Source organism: Haplochromis burtoni, unplaced genomic scaffold, assembly GCF_018398535.1.
Source record: "Haplochromis burtoni strain Fernald_Lab_line unplaced genomic scaffold, NCSU_Asbu1 Contig_584, whole genome shotgun sequence".
Taxonomy (NCBI): Eukaryota; Metazoa; Chordata; class Actinopteri; order Cichliformes; family Cichlidae; genus Haplochromis; species Haplochromis burtoni.
In genome coordinates, this window is record NW_024582945.1 from 39,061 (window position 1) to 65,507 (window position 26,447).

Here is a 26,447-nt window from a genome sequence, read left to right on the forward strand (position 1 = left end):
GGAAACACTTCACGCAAGTCGAGCTGCCCGAGATTCACAGACTTTACAGAAAATGTTACATTTTTGTGATTTACATCGTTATCGGACGATAGATGTTTTATATCGGGATATGGGATTCTGGACATATCGCACAGCCCTACTCTGTAGCAAAGTAGTGAGAAAGAAGATGAAAACTGACTTAGCCGTGCTATCTAACATAAAACTGTAGTGCACTCACGTGAAAAATAAAAAAAAGAATAACTTGCCTTGACGGCTGCAGTGACCGCAGCGGTGGCTGCAATGCTCAGGCCCTGCTTGCCAAAGTTCACCATGGTCTCATAGCTTCTCTCTTTGGCCTGCACAATGTACTCATCTATTTCCTAAAGGAAGACAACAATTACATTTTAGAACACAGTTGAACTGGGAACAAAGCAGTGTGACCTGCATTACACGTGGATGTACGAATGAATGTACCCTTTCTCTGGAGGACAGCAAAGGATGCAGACACTTCCTGTAAATAAGACTTGCTCCTCTGGTGTAAGGGGACAGCAGCCAGACCACAAAAGCTATCTTTAGCTCGTAGTAGAGAGGAAACCTGGATATGGAGACACACACACGGTAAGTTTAACCCATGGTACATAATGATGCTTTCCACTGCAGACAAACAGGTTAAGAGATATGCACCCACTCCCACTCCTGTTGTCAAGTTTTTGTTGCACACAGCTCTGAAGGTTTATTATGGTTTTTTGGACTGCACCGACATGTTCCAGCACTTTCTGTGACTGTCTGATTAAACATCAGCTGTAGGGCTGCAGGTATCGATTATTTTATTAATGGACTAATCTATCGAATATTCTATCGATTAATCGAGTAACCGGGTAAGAAATTATTTTCTCTTATTAATGAGTAATAATAAATATTCAAAAACTTCTCATTGGTTTTAGAAATGTCAGCGTTTTAAAGTTTAACTGCATATAACATCTGTAAAAAAACAAAAAAAAAAAAAACATCGTTCTCCATCAATTCCTCAAAATCGTTACATTGTTCCTTCGAGCTAAATGTTGCCACATGAGAGATTCATAAAATCACTGAAACTCGACCTGAAGTTCCTGCAAATGTGACTCTGTCCCTACACAGTGCACATCCACATTACCACAAGTTTATTCTAGTTACACTAGGAAAGAGTACATTTCTATCATTATTATTCAGGGTAGCGAGGAAAACAACTTCTTCCACTCACACAGTCAGTGTAGATGTATCTGTACGACATGCGAGTTCACGAGGTTTACATAATGTTTGATTAACTGCGTTTGTGTTTAACATTCATGGCAAACTCACCATGCCAGTGTTAGGTCAGTGATCGTCTCCACGACAGTGTAGAGGGCAAATACAATCCAGTACATCATCCATCGCACCTACAGGCAGAGAGACAACTGCATGAATCATCGTTTAAAAGGAAGGCTGAGCATTAAACCATGCATCACCTCTTAACATTACTAATATTAACACTAACATTAAAAATCTTTGTTATACGAGGAGGACAGAGAGGGAGCATGTCCACCGAGAGCAGCAGCGTCTGAACCAGCATGCTGATCATGAAGAAATGATGACATCATCCATTTGTTTTAATTCAACTGTAATCTAAGCACCTCTGTCTGTTAGGATTCTTTAGATTTACTAAAATAAAAATAAAATCAGATTAACATCTGATTGTGTGGGGCGTGCTTTTTTATGTCACGTTACGTTTCACTGTTAGAAACTATGAAACACATCACACACTTCCAGAAGGAAACTAATACAACTGAAGGCAAGAAGTATAAGAGCACCTACAGACTCATATCACAGTTTATAATACAGCCTCGCAGCAGCCCAAAGCAATGGGTGTGACTTCAGCACTAACCCCGCCCCCTGACTTTGATGGGCTGAAATTCATTCATGAACAGCCACAGGGCCAGGACTGCCAAAATGAATGACATAAATACGTCATTAAAAACTGGAATAAATAATTAAATGTGTAAATAATTAAGCAATTATATAATTAATTAAACGTGTCATTAATAAAATAGGAAATAAATAATTCAATGTTTTAAATGGAATGATCGTGCCTTTAATTAATTATTGATAAATTTATTCATTCAATCAATTCCAATTTTTAATTAATTAATGACACATTTAATTAATTACTTAATTTGTGTATTTAATTAATTCATTTTGTCACTCCTGGCCCTCCATAGCTGTGAGGATTCATACTGCATCCCTCGTTTCCTGCACACAGGAAGTTAAAACCAAAAGCAGCTCATATTTTGTATATTCTGGTCTGTCAGGATTAGGATTCCACTTTATTGTCATTGCACATGAATACATACAGAGTAACAAAACACACTTCTGATTAGATGCAGACTGCAAGAGCAGCAAGTGCAATAAGAGCAGAGCATATACAGATAAGTCGAGTAGAGATGAATATATACAGGTGATCTGTACAGCACACAGATGTTCTATCTGTGCAGACGGGCAGATATACAGGTGTACTATGAACAAATATAAAGATATGCTACATATATACAGATGTGCCGGTGTGTGGTAAACAGATGTCCTATGAATATATCTACAGTAGTGGAAGCGTAGCTCTGAACAGTTAGAGTTAGTTAGTTATAATAAGCGGCTCTGGAGTGCCACCATTTTGCATCATCGACCCAGAGTGCATCACTTTGTGTAATAAACACAGGAACACTTCCTGTATTTGTGACGGCGTCCTTCAGTAGAAGACGTTTATAGCATAGTAATGCCCACAACGTGACATACTTGGGGTTTCTTTTGAATTACATTACATGCCCTGAGGCACAATGGGTGCTTCTAAAAAGCTGCATTTTGAAAATGGGTAGAATTGATCATTTTTGATGATCAACCACCTCAGCTTTGACTGAGCAGAGCATTCAAAAGTTATTCTACTAAGAACCCTGCTCCACACTGGTGTAACAAGTGAACATGGTCACAAACCCCAGTGGACAGCTTTGAGCTAATAAACTCGTTTTTAAATGATGTTGTTCTTTCTCTAAGCCTCTGCCTCCTTCGCAGGCTGGCAGCAGTGAAACAAAGGTTGAGGACGTCTGTGAAGGTTCTCAGTCATCCAGGTCATCGTAGTCAAAGAAGCTTCTTCTAAGTTCTAAGGTCATTTGCCCTGATGAGAGGTGAAACGTCTTCAAGCAACTTAAAGAAGTCCAGACGCTTTTCTTTCCAAGCTCCTTAGACAAAGGTCCCCCCCCCCGGCCCGGCGGTCTGGCTTCCTTCGTCCCTCTTTGACGGCTTCCCAGTCCTGTCTGACTGGATTTCCATGTTAAACCAAGCAGTAGGTGTGTGTGAGTAAATAAGTGATGCTTAATTGTGTCCCATTTGCCCACAGAGGGGGGTTTTCAGCTACCACTCCGTCATGCTGAACAGCTGTTCACCATGAAAAACATCCAAGATCAAAAAATGCAGATTATGGAAAGTCAGCCAAGACTTCTCATCGTTTTTAATGACATTACTTCACTCATCTCTGTGAGAGTGTGTTTGAAAGAGAAACAACAGGGAAACACATTCACCCATCTCTCACACACTCACACCAAATGTAAAGAGTGAGCTGACACTGAGAGGTTTAATTTATATGTTCAGTCTCCCTCTGCTCCAGACATTTCAGCTCCCAGCTTCCTTCTGCTTTCCATTTCTGATAGAATATTTGCTCCTTTCCTCCTTCATTCATTTTATCAGTACAAAGGGCATTAAGATGTAACCTATACACCAGCCTTTTAGCTTCCTGGGGCTACAGTAGACATTTACTGACCCTGTCTTTGAATAACTGCCTTCCAGGGGGGGGGAAGAAGAAACATTACATTAGACTTGCACAGCCACTACTGCTAAGGTTAAACTTGGATCAAAATTCTGGTGGCCCGACACCTCAGCCTCCTAGTAGATGCTCCACACTGCCAGCCCCACTGTGTGATAACACCCAAGCTTACAGCTAAGAGGTAAAATGCTAAAAGGTGGGCAACAGTTACGACCACCCGAGCTTCAGTTGTGCCTCTGAAACAAACTCAAAGAATTTTGAGCAAACTTGCATCCAAGCAGCTGATTAACCATCCATCAATTCATCCTGACTAAATGAAAGAAACACTAAAGTTTTATCGATTAGTCATCAAATTGTCATCTATCATCTGTCATCTATTATACCAAACTTCTAAGGTGCACACAGAGCATCACAACACTTTTCTCAAGCACTGACCCACATCTTATGTTCCTCAGCTGCAGAGACTAACAAGCTTTTATTTAAAGTGTGTTTGCATCGCTCATAATGTTTGGTCTTAATTTATATAGTTCTTGGGCTTTGTAGACAAACTATGATTCCTTATACGGAGGCTTTATGGCGGTTTTGAGTTCAATCCTCCGAAAAGGCTCCAGCATGTTGGCAATGACATTCAGTCCAAAGAACGCTGACTGGTTGAAAAGCCTGTAAGTGAAGCACAGACAGCGACTGCAGCTTTTGCTTTTACATCGGTGCTAAAAAGTTCTTTCTCTCTCATGACCTGTGCTGGAGCTTCTCCCAGAGGTTTTTCTCCCCACCTCACCAAGCAGTGCTGACAGGGCACCACTCGATCAATACGCTGATATCTAGGGATTAAAAAAATCTGATGTATGTAGTTAGTTATGAGATTTGTGGATTACTTGTTTACACTCTGCCAGACTATACTTGGATCAGCTGATTTCTTTTGGTGGTATTCCAAACTCATGCTGCCAAAAGGTAAGTTGCTTAAAACCATGCAACATGATTTAAGGCCATCTGTCACATCTCTGCTTTACTATGTTCATTGATCAGCCATCAAAAGTGCAGATACGCTGAACTGGCAAATAGCTGATACTGGCCGATATACTGGCCCGACTGAAGCACCACAAAGCAACATCTCATGTGCTCAGGTCTTTAGTCATCCTTCATTTCATCCCAGACCTTCTTAAAATGATTTAAGTGGTCTTGAGCAACAGCTCTCCAAGCTTTCTGGAGGTCTTTGAAAGCTGTTATTTGGTTATTGGCTGTTTTTCATACTCATTTACAGTTCAGTGCTTGTACTGGAGGACTGTTTGGGTTTTTGTAGCCACCTAACACCAACCTTTCTGAAAGTACAGCGTCTACAGCCATCAGTAAACCACAGAGTCCAATCCACCGTGTTAGAGATTTTGTCAAAATTAATGGAAATTTAAATCAGGAAACACCATCTGGAAAGCATTTGATGCACAACAGCTTAAGTTTTCCAAAACACACTGCAAAAGATATGTTGTATGTACTCACATGGTGGAGCAGACGGGCCTGCTCAATCATGGCAGGGATACACACGGCTGATCTCAGACCTGTTTATCTACAACTGAGTGTGGTCGACTGTACATGGATGGACAACTCCGACTACAACGCTGCTGGAATCTGAGCGACATCACTATCGTCAGTCAGTGAGCGCAATGGTACGTGCACGTTTTCATAAGCAGTGAACAAAGAAGAAGGCTGGGACTTGAATCTGTTTCAAGTTTGTCATGAACTGGAGTAACCTCTGCAGGGTGAGCTGCAGCTACAAACAAGCAGCAACGAGACGCAGAAAGCTGCTGCGCTGCACACAAAGTATTTCTCCTGGTCAGCTTAAGTACATCTTGCTTCATGAAACAAGAAACAGTACTGATCTTCATTTCCAACCATTCCTTTATGAACCTCTGCAAAAGCAAAGTAAAAGCAGAGGTCTAACAAGAAGAGCAGATAAGGATAAAGTAAGTGGGTGAAAGACGCAGCAGTCTGAGACAGGGTGTGTTAAAGCTGTATGTGAATGTGTTACTAACTCAGCAGACTGGAATGTCACTCTCACTGGTATTAGTTACATCACCCGACTCCTTAGCCAAAACACCTCTAGGGCATATCGTCTATATGCATCCAGCCGTGCTTCAAATGTGTAATCAGTCCCAAGACCTGTTTAACATTCCGCAAAAGACTTAAAGAAAGCAAGTTGGTATCTACCAGAGGGGCTAGTCCCCAAGACAAGGACAAGAATGTCTGAATCGAGATGAAAGATCAAATCATTCGAACCATCAAACGCATTTTTAAAACTGACAGAGAAGAAAATATTTCAAAGGATGGAGGACTGTAATCACAGATGAAAGTGAGCTTTGGTAGGCCTGACTCTAAAGTCCTCTAATGGCACAGGGGAGAAATAACTCACTTCAAAAGAACTATTAATCTACCAATAGGTTTAATAGTTAAGCAAGTCGGCTTGCTTAAGTTCAAACTGAGGTTCAGGCTACGTCCACACGTACACGGGTACTTTTGAAAACTGAGATTTACCGCTTTCTTTTCTTTTTTTTAAAAATCCCGTCCACATGTCAATGCAAAAACGAAGGAAAACGCTGCTAGGAACATGCCAAAGCAACAGGTGGCGATGTATTCCTAACCGTGTAGAAATGTTGGCCAATCAGAAGTCTAGAAGCCTGGGTGGGAAAGAGTAAACAAAGATGGCGCAGAGAAGCAGAACTGAGCCCTTTGTGTGGAGGGACTGAAACTGTGTTGTATATGTAAGCATGTAAACACTGCAGAGAGTCGAATTAAAGGTCCGCCATTGTAGAAATCCATTTCTACATTTCTGAGGACTGCTTCCATCACCTCGCTGAATCTGCGTCGATGCAGTCATGAAGCAGTTCTGAAGTCAGACAGAGGCACACTGAATGATCGATTCATACCTAATAAAGTGGTCAGTAAATAGGAGAATGTATACGGGAGAACATCATGAGCGCTGGCTGCTTTCACACCGCAAACCAGCACAAAGATGCTGTTGTATAACGAGTGGAAGTTGTCAAGTCAAAATAAACAGCATCAGCAGCCTGAATGTAGAAAAATGTGACACAAGCTCCTTTTTCCATCAGTACCTCCTCAGATCAACTCCCCACGGATTGACTGGCCGCCCAATCCAGTACTACCTAATGTGTGAGATTGTTGTCATAGCAACACGCCCGAGCATCCTGCAATGTAATTAATATGCGACACGAACACTACAACAAAGTTGGACGTCGACACAATACCTGGTGTTTGGCCCGTGGCGTTTCGTCACACTCAAAGATCATGGCGTTGTTTTTGTTGGGGGTTTTGCCATTTCATTCAATCTCGGGTTTCAAAAATGGCGATTTTAATTTTCATGAAGGAGACACTCTCCGTGACTCACCGAGTGACGCTACTGACCAGCCAATCAGTGGCATGCAGTCTGATGACCTCACATTTTAGTGCCTGCTTGGATCGCCTGGAACCCCGGGCAAGCAGGTACTTCTTTATTTAAAAAAAACCCCAAAAACCCACACCTGGTACCAGGTACTATGACCTAATGAAAAACTGTGGCACACCATACTGAGTCGATCCCAGTAGGTACTTTGCAGTCAATGTCACTAACAGTGGATACACAGCCTGCTCTGCATTAGTCCAACATAGTCTATTACTGTACTGCACATATCATCTCTGAGTTAATATCACCATTCAGGTTATTTTGAAAAAGGTACATAATGATGAAAATAAGATATATATTTTAAACTTACAACATCATATGTTCAGTTTCACTGACATATGCAGACAGCACATGAAGCACGACGGCTGTGTCAGCAGGACCATGCTGGATGCATTCACATACAAAATGACGTCACTTGATGATATTATTCATTTGCATGCCTGCTGGTATAATTACTCATTAAGTGAAAAAGCTATAATCATGCTCCAGATAGAGCTGGGCGATATGAGATTTTTTCATATCACGATATGTTTTTTTCATTTCAGGCGATAACGATATCTATCACGATATAAGCCAAATAACTATATTTGTAAGATTTAAATGTGCCGTTGCTCACAAGTAAAATGTGAAATAATCAGCAGCTTGTTTTTATTTAAATATTTATTTCCCATAATAAGTTCAACAGGGTAGATGTACTTAAGGAACATGAGACTTTTTCAGATAAATAAAGGCAAATATTGCAAACTACACAAAAGGCAGCCGCTAAAGCGTTTAAGTTTCAAAATAGAACAAACGAAACAGACTAAATTGTCAATTCCACTTAGAAACAAAATATTAATTCTAAAAATAAATCTTAGTTTGTTTTACAGAAGAACAGACAAAACTGACTAACTTTTGTCAATATCAAATAAACTGAGAACTAAAAGGAAATTCTCAATCTCTCCTTGTTGTATAGCTGAGCTTTTCAAACAGTTTTAACAGTTACTTTAGTCTGACAAAAGCCGAATGACGAATTAGCGCTTCCAGTCAGAGACTGAGGCTACGTCCACACGTACACGGGTATTTTTGAAAACGGAGATTTTCCGTTTTCGTTTTAAAAAATAATCCCGTCCACACATAAAGGCAGAAATGAAGGAAAACGCTGCTATGAACATGCCAAAGCAGCAGGTGGCGCTAGATTCCTAACCGTGCAGAAATGTTGGCCAATCAGAAGTCTAGAAGCCTCGGTGGGAAAAAGTAAACAAAGCTGGGGCATAGAAGCAGAACCGAGTCGTATGTGTGGAGGGACAGTAACTGTGTGTATATGTAAGCATTTAAACACTGCAGAGAGTAGAATTAACAGTAACAGTATTGTAGAAATTCATTTCACCGAAACAATAACGTGGCGCACAGTGTGACGCATGCACCAGTTTATTGTATTTCCAGACTTGCTTTCGGCACAATTTACAGTGCACGCTACTCTGTTTTTTGTCAGACTTGAAATAGCCGAAATACCTTCACACTACGGAACTTCTATGGCTCTTCCGTTCGACAATCTCTCCGGCGTTGGAACCATCATCTGTTTTCTCTTCGGTCACGCTCGGTTGATTTTTCTAGTCGGCACACTCATTTCCTCCATTACCCGCTGGCTGCTTCCCAAACAAACACACGTGCGGCTTGGCACTTGTGCTGTAACAAGTCACGCGACGTGACGCTGCGGCTGTGATTGGTTCGGCTCTGCGCTACTTAATTTGGATTGGCTGACCTTTTTTTTTTTTTTTTTTTTTAAGAGGACAAGAGCGGCGAGGTCTATCGCGATAGCTTAATTTCTCTATCGAGTAAAAGTTATATCGCGATACATATCGTTATCGTTCTATCGCCCAGCTCTAGCTCCAGATCATTTTGGCCCACGTTACCTCCTAATTTGTCGAAGTTGTTGAAATGAAATGTTTTCTAATGTTTAAAAACAACATTAACAAATGTTAATAACTTAGACCCCCCTCACCCCCCCACAGTGTGTCTGTGTGTGAGATGAAGTCATGCAGGAGAAGAGAAGTAAATAAAAAGTAATATTTCTGAACTTACATATTCCTTAACATTTTTGGTCTTGACAGCTTTGTAAGAGTAGTACGCAGGATACAGAGTCCCAAACAGCAGCCTGCATGGAGACAGAACACATGACTCATCATTTTAATCTCAAATTTAATCAACACAAATACAGTTTCTCTAGTAAAGTTTAACTAACAGGAAAGTTCTCTGCACTGTAACATCGCTGGTATGTGGAAACACAGCTTTGCCTTTAAACCCACACCCTATTTCAACACGCTGATCAGCAGGCATACATAGTGAAGACGGGCCCGTACATGGTGTATATGATACAGTAGATACTGAGTGGTGAACCAGTGCTGCAGGTTTATACATTCTGTTTCACATGTATACAAGAAATTATTTTTATGTTGGTTTGTTTGTACCAATGCATACACTGCTGAAAGCCTGCAGTGCCACCATGCAAGCTAAGGCAAACGTCCAAAACTGCGTTTTTATTGTTAAAAACCATCATTTCTTGCATCTGAACAATGTGGGGACTCATTTATATCCCACTTTCCTCTGTAATATAATGCAACAGTTTGGTTTCTATGCAGTTTTCAACACTACCCCAAAATACTGCACTGTTCACTCAGGACTGTGTGCTAAGATTCAAGCAGAGAAAATCATATGAAGAATGTGAAGCTGGGTTTCTGAAGCTGAGGTGCTTTTGACTGTGCAGGCCTCGTTTTTTTAATTATATACTGAATTTCACCTGAACGAAAGAGAAACTGCACAACGAGCAATAAAGGATTAAGCGTTTCAGATGACGTTAGGAGAGCTCTCGTTACACACAGCAAAACAATGAACATCTACACACCCACACTAGGTAAACACCATATACTGTTCATGGTAGAAGCCTGTGAAGGAGTGACTCACAATGCAAGATAAGCGACTCGATAAATTTAAAGTGGGACACTCCTTTCCTCCAATCCCTCTTTCTTAAGCTCCTCCTCTTGCACTGAGGTTACTCTGTCTACAGCACAGTGTGCAGATCTCTCCATTATGCACAAGCTAGATATACCCTGACTGTGCACCACATAAGAACACACAGCTTCTTGGGCGGCATTCAGTTTGTCAGCTGCCATCAACATTACTCAGCTGCACAGATTACAGGAAACACTGACAGACAGGAGAAGCACAGCATGGCTACAGCACAAAATAAGTGCTTTAGTATCATCGCAGTTTTTGTACGTCACATTTAATGTAAAAAGTGTGGAAATTGTCACCAGAGTTTTCTTAAAGCTGTCTGACTCGTCGATAGAACAGAACAAAACCAGTAAAGAACTTTTACTCTTTTAGCTAGTTAGCTAGTAGCCATCAGCAATGTTGTGGGTTACCTTGTTTTACCCTGCTTACCTTGTCTAGTTTTACTGGACTGTTTGGTTGTTCTTGGGGGGGGGTTTCACAAAAATGAATAAATAACTAACTTATGTAGTGGCTGAGAGGTCGAGCATGGACCAGGATGCAACAGCCTCAGTCTCACCACTTTTGATCACAAAGCAAGGTTTAGGTACATAGCTGGAACATAGCTGTCTGATTGCAATCACTCTCACACAGATTGGCAAAGGTTTGCAAATAATGTCTGTCTAATTGCAATCAGCAAACTACTGCAATCTGGCTGTCCCAGTACCTGCGAGCGCCTCTCTGGAAGAGGAGACTAAACTAGTCGCGCTCTTTTTATTCTTTTATAAAAGTGAATTTGCTGACATTATGTTGACATTTTGTAGCAACTGCATGGCTCTTTGTGGGGGCATTTCTGTTGTAAGTCTGAAGGTTCTGGCTAGACTCTGAATGGAAGCAACTACATTTGTGTAGTTGTATTTTCTATACATGTAGATGAAAACAGAATTGTGATTTTGTTCATTTTAATGGTTAATCGCTGTATTATAACAAACAGAATCGATGTAATTGCCAAACTAGCCCCATATCAAACAAAAACCAGACGAATGATAGACTCGCCGTGTCTTACTGCTGTCGTCTGAACGCATTAAAGTTGCTTTGAAGACTGGAGCTGACTGGGAGTGGTCCTGGACCTGCTCCCTGTCTTGCAGAAAGTCCCAACATTTTTGTGGTCTTCAATTTGTGCTAACTGTGAGAATGATTCATGTTAACATCATAAAGATTTCAGTGCTTTAATTCTGCGGATGTTCACGGGAAACGATTAAAACACACACGTTAGAAAGACGGGCTTCATGAGTTTTACCGGACTGCCGCTAGCTACCATGACAACAGCAGCGGCTACAGCGAGTCCAGACATGCTCGCATAAGCGTGGGACGATCCTCTCCATCCAAATCAAACAATCCTGATCTTAATGCTGTAGTCTGTTTGTGCCTCCACTCAAATACACCTGACCAGTCTCACAACAGCACTGCAAACACCAGAGAAAACCAAATGATAAGAAGCCTGTGAGAAACTCTGTACAGAGGAAACAGCCAAAGCAGATTAAATGGTATCTGCTAAACACAGATTTGGACTAAACAGAATCTCTCGTACCCAAGTGTAGCCTGGATCCAGAGAAATACCATCATCCATATCAGTGCCATCTTAAACTTCTCCAGTTCAACACGATACAGCAGCCACAGACAGGCACACAGCCTCCTCTCACGAGCAGCTGGACACATGAACAGGAGCTGATGTTCATAATACTGAACACGCCTCACAAGGAAGCGAGAACAGGCCGGAGACATCGATCATTCTAATCATCCAGTATTGGATCAGATTAAAAGAAAAACAAGACTCCGCCTTCCAGTGCCCGATCACTCTGATCACTTACATCAACAGCAGTGATGGGATACAACATAAATACTTTCATGTTTGCAAAATGTTTCGACATTTATAAAGACAAAAATATCAGATAATCTCATGATGGTGTAAGAATAAAGGAGCTGATTTAACCCTTCTGCTACATGTTGAGGATTTTACCAAGAGCTCAGCAACCAAGAACGGATCCTTTGAGTATTTACTGCCCCGTGGCTGTAAATAATCGGCTTATTTACTGATTAGTTATGAACAACTTTCAGACTTTTAGGAAACATGGAAGCCTTTAAATCATTTTTGCACTATAAAAATTCCATAAAAATCTCTAACCACAGACTTTATGGATACAGTATCGTACACAGACACACCGCCTCGGACCACAGTCCCCTCAGTAACCAGCGAGCTGCCAACAAACAGAGCTGTTTATATTCCAGCTGTCGCTATAGAAACATCAAGGTAACCAAGACCTCACACGCTCGTCACGTCTCTGCGTCATGTCAGTGCAGGTTCAAAAATGTGCTTTTTGTTCGATAAAGGGTAGAGAAGCACACAGCCGAGCCACCGACGGAAAACAAAACTCTGTACCTGAATCCTGTTTCTCTGTTCTGGTGCTGAATGGGTTTTGTGTGAGCGTTTAAAGCAGAAAGGAAAGCTGCCAAGATCAGACCCTGGACTACCCAGACACACAGGGACAAGAGCCTGCAAGGACGTCCTGGTCTCGCCATACCAAGGGTGTCAAACATAAGGTCCAAGATTCAGAATCAGCCCAGAAAACACTGCAATCAGGCCCACTGATTTCTTCTTCTTTTAACTGTATTTTCACACATTTTACAGCCTGTCCCACTGATAAAAATCTCCACTACAGCTATTGATGCTATACGAAAATAATTCAATTAAATGACTAGTAAATGGACTGGTTCTTATATAGCGCTTTTCTACTCTGAGCACATGCTTTACACAACCTGCCTCATTCACCCAGTCACACAAGCACTCTTCCTGCATGTAAGATATGTTCTATAATCTGACGGCGGAGCAGAGACACCTTGGGGTTAGTATCTTAGCCAAGGATACTTGCCATGCACTGGAGCAGACGGGGACCAAACACCAACCTTCTGATTAGTAGGTGACCTGCTCTACCGCCGCAGCTACAGCCACGCCTTGTACCGACTCCTGACAGCAGCAACGATTAGACGATTCGTCACACACACTCTTACTCAGAGATTAAATGTGCAGTTAAATGTTTTTAGTTCATTGGGAATTTACTTTCCCAATGAAAGTCCAGCCCACTTAAAATCAAAGAGAGCTGTATGTGGCCGAAGATGTAAAGTGAGTCTTCCACATGTGCTGTCACGTAGGATTCGGCTTTTCAGTTTCATATGATGGCAAAGATATTACTTGGTAACAAATCCATGAGTACCCATATTGGTGGTGAACGCTGTTAAACTTAAAGGACGGTATGTTATGCAGGAAAGTGAAGGCGGGTGTGGAAGGTTCCTCCAGGAAAGTAGGACAATCACAGGCAGGAAAATCAAACCTCAAGAGTGGATTTGTCTCAGCAGGAGTCACCTGAGCTATTTCATACATTTTATTATAAAAATATTTAAGCCACACAAAATCCAAACATCTGTATCTGAAGCACTGTTCTGAGTGACTGATGCTTGGCAACTCTGCACACGCTGTGTCTCCACATCAGCTGACCCCACTTTGTGACTGAGTTGCTGTCATTTCCCAGTTGCTTCCACTTACAATACCACCAACTGTGGAATATTTAGCAGTAAGGCAACTTCACAGCTGTACTTGTTGCACAGGTGGCATCCATCATGTTTGTAGAAGCAGTCTGCATGGTTAGGTGCTTGATTTATACACCTGTCACGATAAGGGCGATGAAACAGCTGAATTTGATGATTTGGAAGGGTGAGTGAATCCTTCTTAATGCACTTGCAGCTTGTTTCTCAGCACACTGTCTTACATTATTAAATTAATGCATTTTAATCTGTCTTTTCTGTAATTCTCTGCAAACTATTTATAAAAAAATAACTGAGTAATATACTCAGCCAATTCTTCGGACAGTTTCTCATTCTGCAGAGTCACTGCTACTTCACCCTTTCAGACTGCAGCAGCCACAGTAGTCTTTGTTCTGCTCTACAACTACACTGAGCTCAGCGCAGTCGCACCAGTCGTTTCTTCACCTGGTGCAGGTTCTGGTTGGTGATGCGCAAAACAAGAAACTGTGAAGAAGCAGCTACCATACGTCCTGCAACAGCAAACCGGCCAGTGAATCTGGCCTCCATCCCCATAGCTATCAACTTTGATACGTTACCTAGTAAAAGTAATGTTCTGTTCCTCTATCGACAGTTACTGTAAAGTGGGTGAATTTACTTATGACGCTGGAGTGCAGCCACTTTGATCTGACACGGCTCCTGACTTGGGAACTTTAGCCAATCGTTCTGTTTGAGGCTTGAACTGGACCTCTCCACTGTGTTTGCACCTTCTTCAGTATTTTTAATGGCATTTTAAAATAGCTTCTGTATGAAACAGAGCCTCAGTCTTCGTGAATGAAAGTCTAGTGTTAGCACTAATTAGCATATGTGTTTGTGTTTCACAGCTTGCTAACAACTTAATACTGTACCACATCATCCAAATATGGTCCCTTCTGGTTTTAGAAAACTAACATGCTAACCAAGACATTATTATTTACACTTAAACTACAGTTACTGTGCAGTCCTTTACTCTGTTTAGCCAAAGACCTGTGCAAACTAACACCAGAGCAGAACCTGGCATAAGACGAATTGAGGACAAATCTGAAGTTTGAAAAAAGTATCAAATGTCCTCCTGTCATCGAGCTTCACATGGCCTAATTAGATTACTATGGGTCATGTGACTGTGCTGATTTATGTACTAATATTTATTTTAAACTGAATCATTCAGGATCAAAGAGATTCCTTTAGACTTTCAGCTGTGTCCCATCTACACGGAGGTCTATCGTTCCCAGGCTGGACTCCTTGTTTTGTATGTCACACCCTTGGCATGCTTCTGGTACAGACTTTACATAGAGGTTTCATCTTTACTGATGCCATGGTGTCTGACCTCTGTGAGTACCACTTTAGTACAACAACAGGAGTGTTGTATATTTTTATATTTAAAAAAAGTCTATTAGGAAACATTTAGATAGTTACTATGGTAGCAAGAGCACGTTTACATTTTTCGTGATCTTAAACGTATCCTGTGCACGAGGATAAGAAAGAAAACTACAAATACTCACAGAACACATGTTGAATGTCATCATGCCAAAACTAGCATCTGTCCATTTCTTTATATTCCCTCTGATTTCCTCTTAGCTTCATTTCAGCACACCCCCACCCCTTCCTCTCTCTGCATGCAGCTGTGAAAATAATGCTTTCAGATGAGTTTTGACTCTGGGCGACAGGTCAGTTTCCCTGGCTTCCTGACATCGTACACCACCAAAAACCAGATGGATGGAGGTGGAAGGAAAGAACAGAGAAACACAGAGCAGTGTTTAAAAAAAAACACAGAAGAAAAACACACAGGAGACACACACACACACAATGAAGAGAGGAGGAGTGGGAGACCCAGAGATATCCAAGATTTTAGCTCCCACCATCTGGTTTGAGCCTTAGGAAAAAGAACTTGATGACATGACTTTTCCACTAAAAACACAGTCAATGGCTGTTTCTGGGTCCAAACTCCTCTTAAGTTCCCAAACTCAAACACTGCTGAGTCAAAAACCATCCAAATGATCAGTGTGGCTGCTCTAAAAGGTGTGATAATCCAGCTGAACACACAAGCATCCATGAAAAACAGGATTTAAGAAGTTTAACAGCGTTACAAGTTAGAAACTAGCGATCTAACTCTGTGCTATCTAAAGATGATGGATGTTTTCTGACTGAGGGAGTTCTGAAAAACTAAAACATACAGCTCTGCTATCACTGGATATAAATAAAGACACAACCACACAGCGGCCTGATTTGTAGGGTTACTGAAGTTGGCTAGCTGGCATGTAATGGTGCGCCACATGGTGGTTAGCTAGAGAGCTATGGTTAGGATAATACACACACATTAGCACAGTGAAGCTGGTGCATGAATATTGACTTTGTTCCCCTCAATACAAGTGAACGTGAGGGTCTCAGACGGGCAGAGACAGGCGAGCTTATACAACAAAAACTTTCTTTTGAAGGAAAACTTTTTTGGACCTGTACAGCTGAGCATGCTGAAATCCCACTGTCTTTTAATCACTGCTTCCTTTGTTATATTATCGTTATCTTGAAGCAGGTTATCTCTGAAGCAGGTTACTCAAACATCTTTGTCGCTAAACTTAAAAGGACACGGCAACTATGAAACAAGCTGAATACACAGACTCGAAGAAAGGCACACAAATATTTGGCACATTAACTTGCAGACTTGTGAGGGTGCTGCCTAAAATTAGAAACAGGTCGAAAATCAGCCTTTGATTTATTTTTCTACTGCGGCACAATCAGACGAGGGAAATGGCTGCTGAAAGGGAGATACACTGAAGTGAAAAGGAAACGCGTAAGAATGAGGTGCTGCTGCTCTTTTCCTCATGCTGAGTTCATCACCTTAAAATAGAACAATGTCAACTCTTGGATTTTATCCCTATGTTACGGTGACACTTCCAGGGTTTCCCTGTGCACTACAGAAACCGTTAGTTATACCTACATGTTCTCTTTGCAGAGTGACAGAAGTCCTTGATCTCAAATTGAAGACTTGCTTTCCTTTTTTGGTGGTGACCATGAGGACACTGCTTACAGAGGGGATGTTTTCCTGCATTAGCCTAAACATATAGGTCACTTGCACAGCCTAATGGGCTAAACCAACCAAAGCTCTAGCCTGGGGTTTGCCTTAATCAAACTGGGCCTGTGGCAGTGACTTTGACTGATTGCTGTTACTGCATGCTTGCCACGTCATCTGTGCTGTTGCCTTATTTCACAGTATTATATCCTTGTGTGCCGTTCTTTATGGCTTTAGCATATAGATAACATTAACTCTATATGAAAATGAGTTAGAGCCAAATAAAAGCATAAGGAAAAAAACAGATAGGAAAATAGATGTGAAAAGTAAGCAATGTCCATAAAAATGGATAGTCACAACACTCTGCTGCAGTCTGTGTAGGGACATCACAACAGCAAACATGTAATAGTCAGTACCAGTACCACACTGTTTAAGCTTTTACTAAAAAGTCATTGTGAATCAGTCACATGCTGGTGCTGACTGTGGAGGAGGCAGTAGTGTTAAACGCTATTAGATACATTATGTTACCTTTAGCATTTCTACAACATTAGCAACTGCAAACATTTTAAGCTGTGGCACAAAGCTGATTCCAAAATGGTAACATGCATCTGAGGATACCAACACAAAGTCCTTCTATACACATTTCTGACTACCTGTTATCAATGAGTCGAGGCAGAGCTGCTGATTGACACAACGTGCAAAGGAGAGTCTGAAACTTCTGTCCTCTTTCTTCTCATTTAATGACTTTCAGTAATTGTTCATCTGAGATGTTGTCCTCCACTTTAGATATGCTGAATGTTCCACCAACAGCTTTTTGGAATCATCTTGTGGGAGCAAAAATACAATTTTATGCCTGTTAAACTGTTACCGCTGCCGTTTCTTTAGTAAGTTAAAGTAAAAATGGGGTCTAAGTACAGAACTTTTTTAACAACAAGTTGTCTGTTATGTGTAGACACAACCTTATTTATTTCAGCTATAATAAAATACACCAGCTATGAGATCGTGGAGAGATGCAAAAAGATAGTAACACTCGCCACATTATCTGTGTAGGAGATAACAATCTCTTTGTGGCGATGCATAAGCATATAGCAGACTGTAATAAATGTGTGACTAAACAAAATTACACTGAATTTCAAACCAGCAACTGGAAAAGAGCATGTGTAATGGACCGCATGCTGATTTAAAGGCTTTTTCTCAGCAGGATTGGGATAAGTTATTGTCCAAGTAAAATGAAAATTATCACTCTAGCTACAATTTGTACAGGCGAATGTGGTTTGTACACTTGGCTATACAATTTTCCTTTTGTTCAAATGAATCTAAAATTAGAAGGAATGTGTGTGCATGTAATTATTGGTCTAAGACAATAACACACCTTCTTTCTGTACTTTCAGCACCGTCATAACTGCCCAAGTGCAGCACCGTCAGCCCATGACTGTGTTCATTATACAGTAACAGGCTGTACTAGTTAAAAATGAGGAGCATTTATTCTCTCCCCAGAGGGCTTTTGGTGTTCCTATCCGCCATTACCCTGTGGACGTATGCAGACACAGGGAGGAGCAGACGGGAAGAAAGGAATTATGTCGACTCCTAAGTTACTGTTTTCCTTACCAGATCAACATGTCTCTCATGCTCCCAACACATTAAACACCTGCTTTAATCATACAATTTCAACGTAATATCCAGTGATATGCCATTGGATATTAATAACTATCCAGTAACCAAATCCGTCCCCCCACTTATAGCAGCGCACTTCTTCATGCGTCTTGACAACATTGTGGATAACAGGTTGAACCGGGCATTGCTGGTTAGTTATATCTCCAGGCTGACAGCTGTACCTGACACTCCTTCACAGTGGAACATGTAAAGGCTTGTAAAGTTCCACTTCACAATAGTCACAGTTCCTTAGGACTGACTCACCAGCACCACGGATGGCTATGGCTCTCAAACCTGTTAGCATTAGCTTCAGACAAGATTACATACCTTGCGTCCCCACAACACTAGATTTCATAAACAGAACAACTTTGTAGCTCTGTGTGGACGTAAGCGATGTTGTTTTAGAGCGAATGTACAAGTTTAAATGACTCGAGCCTTCACTTAGCTTAAGCACGACAACGGGTTAGCCAAGCAGGCCAGGCAAACAGCGGCTGCTCATAAAACGAGGAAAGAGTTCTCCTTGAGCGGTCTCTGTACTTACACAACGCATCTCGAAATCATCCAGGACACCATGTCTTCTGTATCTGTAGGTCTGTTTCAGCAGTAGAACAGAGCCAATAATAATGTTAAACGCCGATCCCGCACCGCCGTGAACTTTTCAGCCCAAACTTCGGTAAACAGAAACAGCTAGCTAATCTCGTCGTACATCAGCTAGCCAACACACCAGGAACACCTCACTGCAGTGTCCTTGGAGTCATAGCTACACGACGAAGCGCGTATCCTAAATATTCCTGCTGTAGTCGCTCCCTCCCATCAGATTTCCTCCTTCCTTCTCTGCTTCGCTGCTCAGTTCCTGGCACAAGAAAGGTGCTGTCGTCATTAGGGAAAATAAACACCCTCCCTCCGCATATGCTATTGGCCAGTGCAGTCTGTTTACGACGAACCTGAAATTGTAATTGGCTGGCCACGTTTGGCTAGCCAATCACATCCATTTGGTTAAGCAAGTGGCATTTTAAACTCAGTTACTGTGCTCCGATTGGTCTGCTGTCGATTCGTGGCGAGCTCTAGCCAACCACGAGGGAAATATTTTTCAGAGCATGAAAACGGCAGGTGCGCGCCCTTTGACCTCCACCTTACGTTCAGTCTTCATGTCTGTAGCTGTTATTATACAAAATACATTTTGAATAACCTAAAAGTGAAAGCACGATTTTTTAAAATAAACAATGCCTTTAATCGCATAAACGTTGGAAAGCAAAGGGTTAGGTGGTTACTGTACATCAGGGTAAGTAATATTGAAGCATTTCATAAAGTCCAATGGGCCAAATAAAAAGTGTCTGTTTCTTGTTGTTATGCAGAAAAGTGTTTTGTCATGTAATGGTCAATAAGCACTAGTGACCTGACTCCATAGGCACTCGTGCATGCCATGCCATAACAGATCATCAGCTGTTCTTTTCTTTCTTCAGTCTTTTTGGTTCACCTGGTACCAAATTCATCTTGGTCTCATCTGTCCAAAAATATTTTACAGAACTGTGCAAGCTCTGTTTTCTGGCAAAGCCTAATCTGCCCTTCCCATTCTTGAGTTTAACCAGCGGTTTGCACTTTGTTATGAAACCCTCTGTGTTTACATTCATGACGGCTTCTGAAGTCATTTTCTTAACCACAGACAGAATTCCACACGTTAGCTGTGTTTCATCATCTTTGTGGTTACATTCATTGTTGATTTGGCCTTTTTTTTAGTGATGGCCTTCTTCACTTGCACTGACATCTATGTGGACCTCATATTGAGAGTTCCAGTAAACAGCCTCCAAATACAAGTTCAACATTTGAATCAACCCCAGATTTTTTTTAATCTGCTTAATTGGTCGTGGAATAAGAAAGAACAGCCATCTTCAACCATGAAACTGCTTTTCGGTCAAATGTCCAATTACTTTTGATCACCTGAAAATGGGGACTATGTACAAAAACACTTTTGCCATCCCTTTGAATTAAAGGTAAGAATCTGCAATTCTTGATTGTTTGATTTAAACTCTACCGTGGTAGTGTACGGAGGCAATATAACACAAACTGTGTCATCGTGTAAATACTCACGGACCTAACTGTAATCAGTACACACAAACCCCATCTGTCAGCTTTCAGAATGGCGCTTCTTTGTGTGTGTCTGCTTTAGGTAATAATAATAATTTAGGTAATAATAATCTAAGTAATAACAGCATCTGAGCTTGTACAATTGCAGCTATGAGCTTGTGCCTTTCTGTATCAGGATATTTGTAAACCCATGGAGACATGTTAGTGTATTGTGCAGGTATGTGCAGGCATGTGGGTAAGACTGGGAGGGGGGTCTGGTTTTATAGCTACTTGTTATTCATGAAGGCGGCTGCTACAGCGTGTAGCTCAGCGAGGAGATTCCCAGAGGAGCCTGTCTGGTCACACAATCCGTCTGGGAAAGCATCAGAGGCTCAGGGCTGAACAGAAAACACCTCCTCACCCTCAGCTGCTCACTGGTCTAATGTCATAGAGAGCAACAACATTAATTAGAAACATACACATTTGCAGACAAACCAAACAGAACAAATATACTGTATTCTGAAGATCAGCCTCTGGTAAAAGGCAATTCCCATTACGCAAGGTGTTTGGGTCTTTCTTTGTGAGTACACTGCAGTGGTGGCGGTTGAATTTTTACTTCTGCATCCCAGTAATTACACCAGGCAACTTTAAAATGAAATTAAAGCAACAATCTCTCTTTGTCCCAATCATTCAACTGAAAGAAGTCAAAATAGAGTCATAGACATACATAATACATATTGTTTAGTGTGTGTGTTTTTATTCAGAGTGTGAAGCCTGTAAAAATGAGTCAGGAAATATTAGCAGAGCTTTGCTGCTCAGATCAAAGTGTAAATTTCACTTTATCATTACAATAGTGACTGCCAGCTGTAAGTGTTTATTCATCACATTTTCTCGGTCTTAGTACTAATCTGGCCTGAACACACCCTCAACCAGCCATCGTGGCCCCCAATATACAGGAGATTGCATCAGTCTCATTGATAATAATTAGAAATTATACTTTAATTGCATTTAATCTTTTAATGGCTGTGGGGTAGAAACTCTTTTTAGCCTATTTGCCCTTGATTTTATTGTCCTGTATTGTCTGCCTGATGGCAGCAATTTAAAAGATCTTGATATGTGTGTGATGGGTCACACAAAATTTGGGGCCGTTCCTGAAACAGTGGGTATTGTGAAGTTTCTCCAGAGAGGGCAAACTGACTTTTCTCTGGGCAACTCTGATAACCTGCTGAAGTGCTTTGTGCCGCTGTGCAGCTGGAAAACCACACACAGAGACGATGTGTCAGTAATCTTTCTATTGAGCAGCGATATCAGGATACCAGCAGTTTGAGGTGGATGTTGTTGGGGTTTTTGTTTTTGTTATCACACTCAGGAAATGAAGTCTTTGCTGGGCCTTATTCACCACCTCAGCTGTGTTAACACCACCGGTCAAGTCTGCTGTGATGTGGACTCCCAAAAACCAGGAAACTGAAACCTTCTCCATACACTTCCTGTTAACGAGTAATGGCTGAGTAACCTTTCCTTCTTCCTGAAGTCCACGATGAGCTCCAATGTCTTTGGTGAATTAAGAAGGAAGTTGTTGTCTCTGCATGACACCATCACTGATTCCAAGTCAATCCTGTAGGTGCACTGATCTTCCCCAAAGATGAGCCGCATCATCGTGGACATTTTTTATTACAGTTTTTCTCGATTGGTTTGGCCCATTTCTTGAAACCGAGATGACTTTCTCAAAATAACATGGACAAATCTCCAAACCACCTTGCAATTGTTCACAACAGAATGTCATTTTTCATTGGTTTTATCAAATTGCAAATGCTTTAGTACATGTCTCAAGTGACTCTGTGCTTCTTTTCAAATGATTATGTACAAGTAGCTACAGTTAGCACAATGAGCCCACATTTAGCACATTTTCCAAATAAATAGATCTTGGCCCATCATTTGTGTTGGCGACAAGGTATTTGATGTTTTCCTTCAGATGATGGCGAGAAGGTAGGGGGTATTTAAATAGTAAAATATGTGGAGCTTTCAACATTTAATTAAGCTCAGATTTTAAAAAATCATTTTGTTTCTTATGTTTTCAGGCAAAGACCAAAGAACACGAAGAAGAATTAGAGCGTCATGCCCAATTCTTGTTGGTGAACTTTAATCATACCCACAAGAGGATCCGCAGAGTAGCAGACAAATACCTCTCTGGTTTGGCTGAGACGTGAGTAGAAATCATTTAGTTACCTTGTCTGCTTTTTTCTCGCTTATCATTTTTTCTAAGTATTTTTACATCCTTCTATCTGAACCAGATTCCCTCATCTACTCTGGAGCGGTCGTGTGTTAAAGACCATGTTGGACATTCTGCAGACACTCTCTCTGTCACTAAGTGCTGTGAGTATGAGGAGAGGGTTGATGTGATAGACAGAGTGCCAGGTTCTCTGTTTGAGTGCCTGGTTCTCGGTCCCTGTACCGATAACATAATGCAGAGTCAGCAAGTCGGTGTGCTGTGGTCGAATAAAAGAGGTTTTAAGTTAGATCTCATGGAAGTGTTTAAATAGATGCTAATATAGACTTCATGTGAACAAAATGTATTCTCCTTTACTTTAGGACATTCATAAGGACCAGCCATACTATGACATTCCCGACACCCCATACAGGATCACTGTTCCTGACACATATGAAGCCAGAGAGGTGAGTTTGGGCTGTTATTACACTTCTGACCACTAGAGGACAGCACAGTATGGGCTTCAACAATAGTAGGGAGAGAGTTCTTTTTTATCATATCAAGTGTAAACTGTATTTTAATGGTGGACTGAGGTTTGGGCTCTTAAAAAATGTAGAAATTAAATAAACAAATGGCATTTGGTTTGTGCTAGAATTAATTTTACTCAGTGAATGCCCGCCACTCTTTTTGCCATCAGAATTATTGTCTAAAGGCAAAGAAAGATGCCCAGCGGATTTACTTTACCAAATGGACCATCCCGGCCTTGCCGTATCGGTCTATTTGATTCACCTTTGTTTATTTTTGTTTATTTTATTTTATTTTCACTTGCTACACATGGGACAGACATGACTGGGGGAAAGAAAAGGGAGAAAGAAAGAGGGAAAGAAAAACAGCGGGGAAGAGGAACGGTGATAAAGGGCAAAAAACAAAAACCAACAAAACAAACAGACAAAAAATACATATATCAATCACCTGGATCACCTGTTGAGAAAGAAAAAAGAGAAAACAAGCAAACAAAAAGAGCAATATAATAAACAACATCATTGCAATGATCTATGTGAATATAACAGTAAATACTAAATATTGAATATTATTGTGCAGCACGTAAGATCGACAGCGCACAGTGTGCTTTGAGGTAGGAGCCAAAAAGGGTGTAGTTTGTGTGTGTGGTGAGATCCTGAAAGAAGCAATGAAATGGGCTCCTTCGGTCACAAAGTCCCACCTACAGGTTAGTTTCTTTTAAGTTTTTATTTAATAGATGGCCACTATTAATTTATTTTAAGCAAGCAATTAACTTTTACCTCTGCATTTTGAAAAGGAGTGTTTACTTTGAGTAAACAAGGCATAAGTGACTGTAAATGATTCTTGTCATATCTGCTATTTCGATTTTTCTTGCAGGAGTATCTGAACAAGCATCAGATCTGGGTGTCAGGACTGTCACAGCACACTGGCCTTGCAATGGCCACAGAGAGCATACTTCACTTTGCAGGCTACAACAGACAGAGTACTACACTAGGCGTGAGTCACAGATACACTTACAGCCACGGCTTCACACAAATCCTTCTGGTCACCGCAGTTATCATACTGTAAATATTGGATTTAACCCCCAACTAAATGTCAAGATAAATTTAGACAAAATGAGCCAAACTGATGGTGAGATAGAATCTACTGCATTTTAGCAATTCTGCAGAAAGATAACGTTCACTAAACCAATACGGTATTTTTTTTAATATATAGTTTAGATGCAAATTAGTGCAAAGACACAGTTCTACCAAAGATATGTGTAGTCAGAATTCTTAGAGCACAGTAGATGACAGGAGCAAGAGCATTTTAGTAACACACTGTACTTGGAGCAAACTGCAAACTGAGAATGTTTAATTCTAAATGACCTCCCAGGTTTGTTGATTGAATGCTCATTAACAGCTGTCCAACATAAAGTGCTTTTTAACATGCCATGTGCGATTTAGCAGCTTTGCCAAAGACGTCGGCTTTTTGTTTGTATTCAGAAAAAGGTCCTTGTTGATTTTTTTTTGTTGTGCACATATAGCTTGTGTGTTTTATTTTGTTGCTTTTTAAACAATTTGTAGATGTCTATGTTCATGTGTGCATGCTTACTAGTCTGTGTGACATTATTTTGCTTGCTAGGCATTTCTTATATGTTCTTTGGGCCTGCATTCTGCTATATCTGTCTTTTCATTTGCTTCATTTGTTGTATTTTGTCTTTATTAAACTGCACCGAACTACCTACCTGGTTGCTTGGCCTGTGTACGGATTTGCTGGTTACCTGGTTACTTACCTGCAATGGACTGGTGGGTTGGTTGGCTGGCTGGCTGGTTGCCCATTTGGCTTACTGGTTATGCCGGTACTGTCCTCCACCATGTGCCCAACCATAGGCTGCTTTCCCTCAGGTTGGTCTGATCACTAAATACAGAGAAAAAGGCCTCAGGCATGACACCCTCAGTATATCCAAGTGTGACATTAAAGCTGTCGCTCATGCTTCCATAGTTTCCATGCAGTTATTTGGCAGTTACATTGTGTTTTTTTCCCCTTCAGACCACCCAGCTGACAGAGAGACCAGCATGTGTGAAAAAAGACTACTCCAACTTCATGGCGTCACTCAATCTGCGAAACCGGTACACAGGAGAGGTAAACTATACTGGGAATATTTAAAAGCACAGCTACTCTTATTCTCTTCTGCTCTCTGATGCTATCTCCTGTCTTTTTTATGTACTGTCTAGGTGGCTGGTATGATCCAGTTCTCAGAGGCGACTCACAGCCAGTCGGATCTCAACAAGTTGATGATCCATCAGATGACCAGTGCTCTAGATAAAAAAGACCCCGAGGCCTTCACCCAGGCCATGTTCAAGATGGCTGCCCTCCTTATAACTACCAAAAGTGAGCAGCTCTGCTTCTCTTAAATTATGCCTGTTATTTATTTATTCATTTAATTATTATTTATTATATAAAGTTCACTTTTCATTAGTAATTTTCTTGTTTTTATGTCTGGCTTTCAGACTGCGATCCACTGCTCTTGCACCATCTTTGTTGGTCTCCTCTGAAGATGTTTACAGAACATGGCATGGAAACTGCCATTGCCTGCTGGGAATGGCTACTGGCTGCGCACAATGGGGTGGAAGTGCCAGTATGTGTCACTTCTCTTAAAATCGTTTAAATAATTACATGAATGCATGTTTAGTTTAAGTTGATTATCTTTAATGTTTCTTCTTAGTTCATGCGTGAAGATGGCACTCGTTGTATTTGTGTTTAAAGTATGTATTCTCATCTGATGAGAACGAGAGTGTTGGGACCCTCCTGTTGTCTCTCATACTCTACTCACATAGGGGTTCACCACTCAGAAACCGTATGTCCAATCGGCTAGGACGCTATAGTGCAATGTGGGTCCCTTCCCAATCCAAAACATATGGACAGATAACTCTGGTAGAGAAGAGTGCTTAATATTGGTATGAGTGGTGCGTGTATAGATGTGTCACGACGCATACACACGTCAGCGAGCAGACTTCGAGCCCTATGTTCGTGTAGGGCTGAGTCTCTAGAAGATCGGAGAGTTCCAACCTACATTCCTAGCTCGTCCCTTTGACCTACACTGCTCTCGAGTGCTCTCTACTTCCTTCTGTCGTATTTATGAATGGACAAAACTTAGGTAGCAAGTTGCTTTATT

The 26,447-nt window shown here is 41.1% G+C and overlaps 2 protein-coding genes and 1 long non-coding RNA gene across 3 annotated transcripts; 2 read left to right on the plus strand and 1 right to left on the minus strand.

The window, feature by feature from the left end:
* Positions 1 to 71: 71 nt before the first annotated feature.
* Positions 72 to 19,395, minus strand: LOC102300197 (receptor expression-enhancing protein 3). Its single transcript, XM_005948866.3, has 5 exons — positions 19,040 to 19,395; positions 9,318 to 9,390; positions 1,318 to 1,394; positions 454 to 574; positions 72 to 359 (listed from the first exon to the last, which is right to left on the minus strand). The coding sequence occupies exons 1-5, from the start codon at positions 19,069 to 19,071 to the stop codon at positions 192 to 194; spliced, it is 471 nt and encodes a 156-aa protein (XP_005948928.1). The 5' UTR covers positions 19,072 to 19,395; the 3' UTR covers positions 72 to 191.
* Positions 19,396 to 22,607: 3,212 nt separating this feature from the next.
* LOC121812419 lies at positions 22,608 to 23,514 on the plus strand. The gene is made up of 3 exons (XR_006053050.1): positions 22,608 to 22,765; positions 22,854 to 22,935; positions 23,152 to 23,514. It is a non-coding gene; the product is annotated as an uncharacterized LOC121812419 (long non-coding RNA).
* A 425-nt stretch (positions 23,515 to 23,939) lies between these two features.
* LOC121812420 (phosphatidylinositol 4-kinase alpha-like) lies at positions 23,940 to 26,036 on the plus strand. Its single transcript, XM_042214547.1, has 7 exons — positions 23,940 to 23,996; positions 24,167 to 24,286; positions 25,162 to 25,176; positions 25,322 to 25,414; positions 25,507 to 25,663; positions 25,783 to 25,910; positions 25,998 to 26,036. Exons 1-7 carry the CDS (start codon positions 23,958 to 23,960, stop codon positions 26,034 to 26,036), a joined length of 591 nt encoding a protein of 196 aa, XP_042070481.1. The 5' UTR covers positions 23,940 to 23,957.
* Positions 26,037 to 26,447: the final 411 nt, after the last annotated feature.

Excerpts from the sequence above, each read along its gene's own strand:
- LOC102300197 (XM_005948866.3), bottom strand. The coding sequence starts at position 19,071 with ATGGTGTCCTGGATGATTTCGAGATGCGTTGT. Across the intron at positions 1,395-9,317 it reads CCAAAAATGTTAAGGAATAT|GTGCGATGGATGATGTACTG; the intron begins GTAAGTTCAGAA and ends CTCTGCCTGTAG. Across the intron at positions 575-1,317 it reads ACTGACCTAACACTGGCATG|GTTTCCTCTCTACTACGAGC; the intron begins GTGAGTTTGCCA and ends CTCCATATCCAG.
- LOC121812420 (XM_042214547.1), top strand. The coding sequence starts at position 23,958 with ATGAAATGGGCTCCTTCGGTCACAAAGTCCCACCTACAG. Across the intron at positions 23,997-24,166 it reads TCACAAAGTCCCACCTACAG|GAGTATCTGAACAAGCATCA; the intron begins GTTAGTTTCTTT and ends TTTTTCTTGCAG. Across the intron at positions 25,911-25,997 it reads ACAATGGGGTGGAAGTGCCA|TTCATGCGTGAAGATGGCAC; the intron begins GTATGTGTCACT and ends GTTTCTTCTTAG.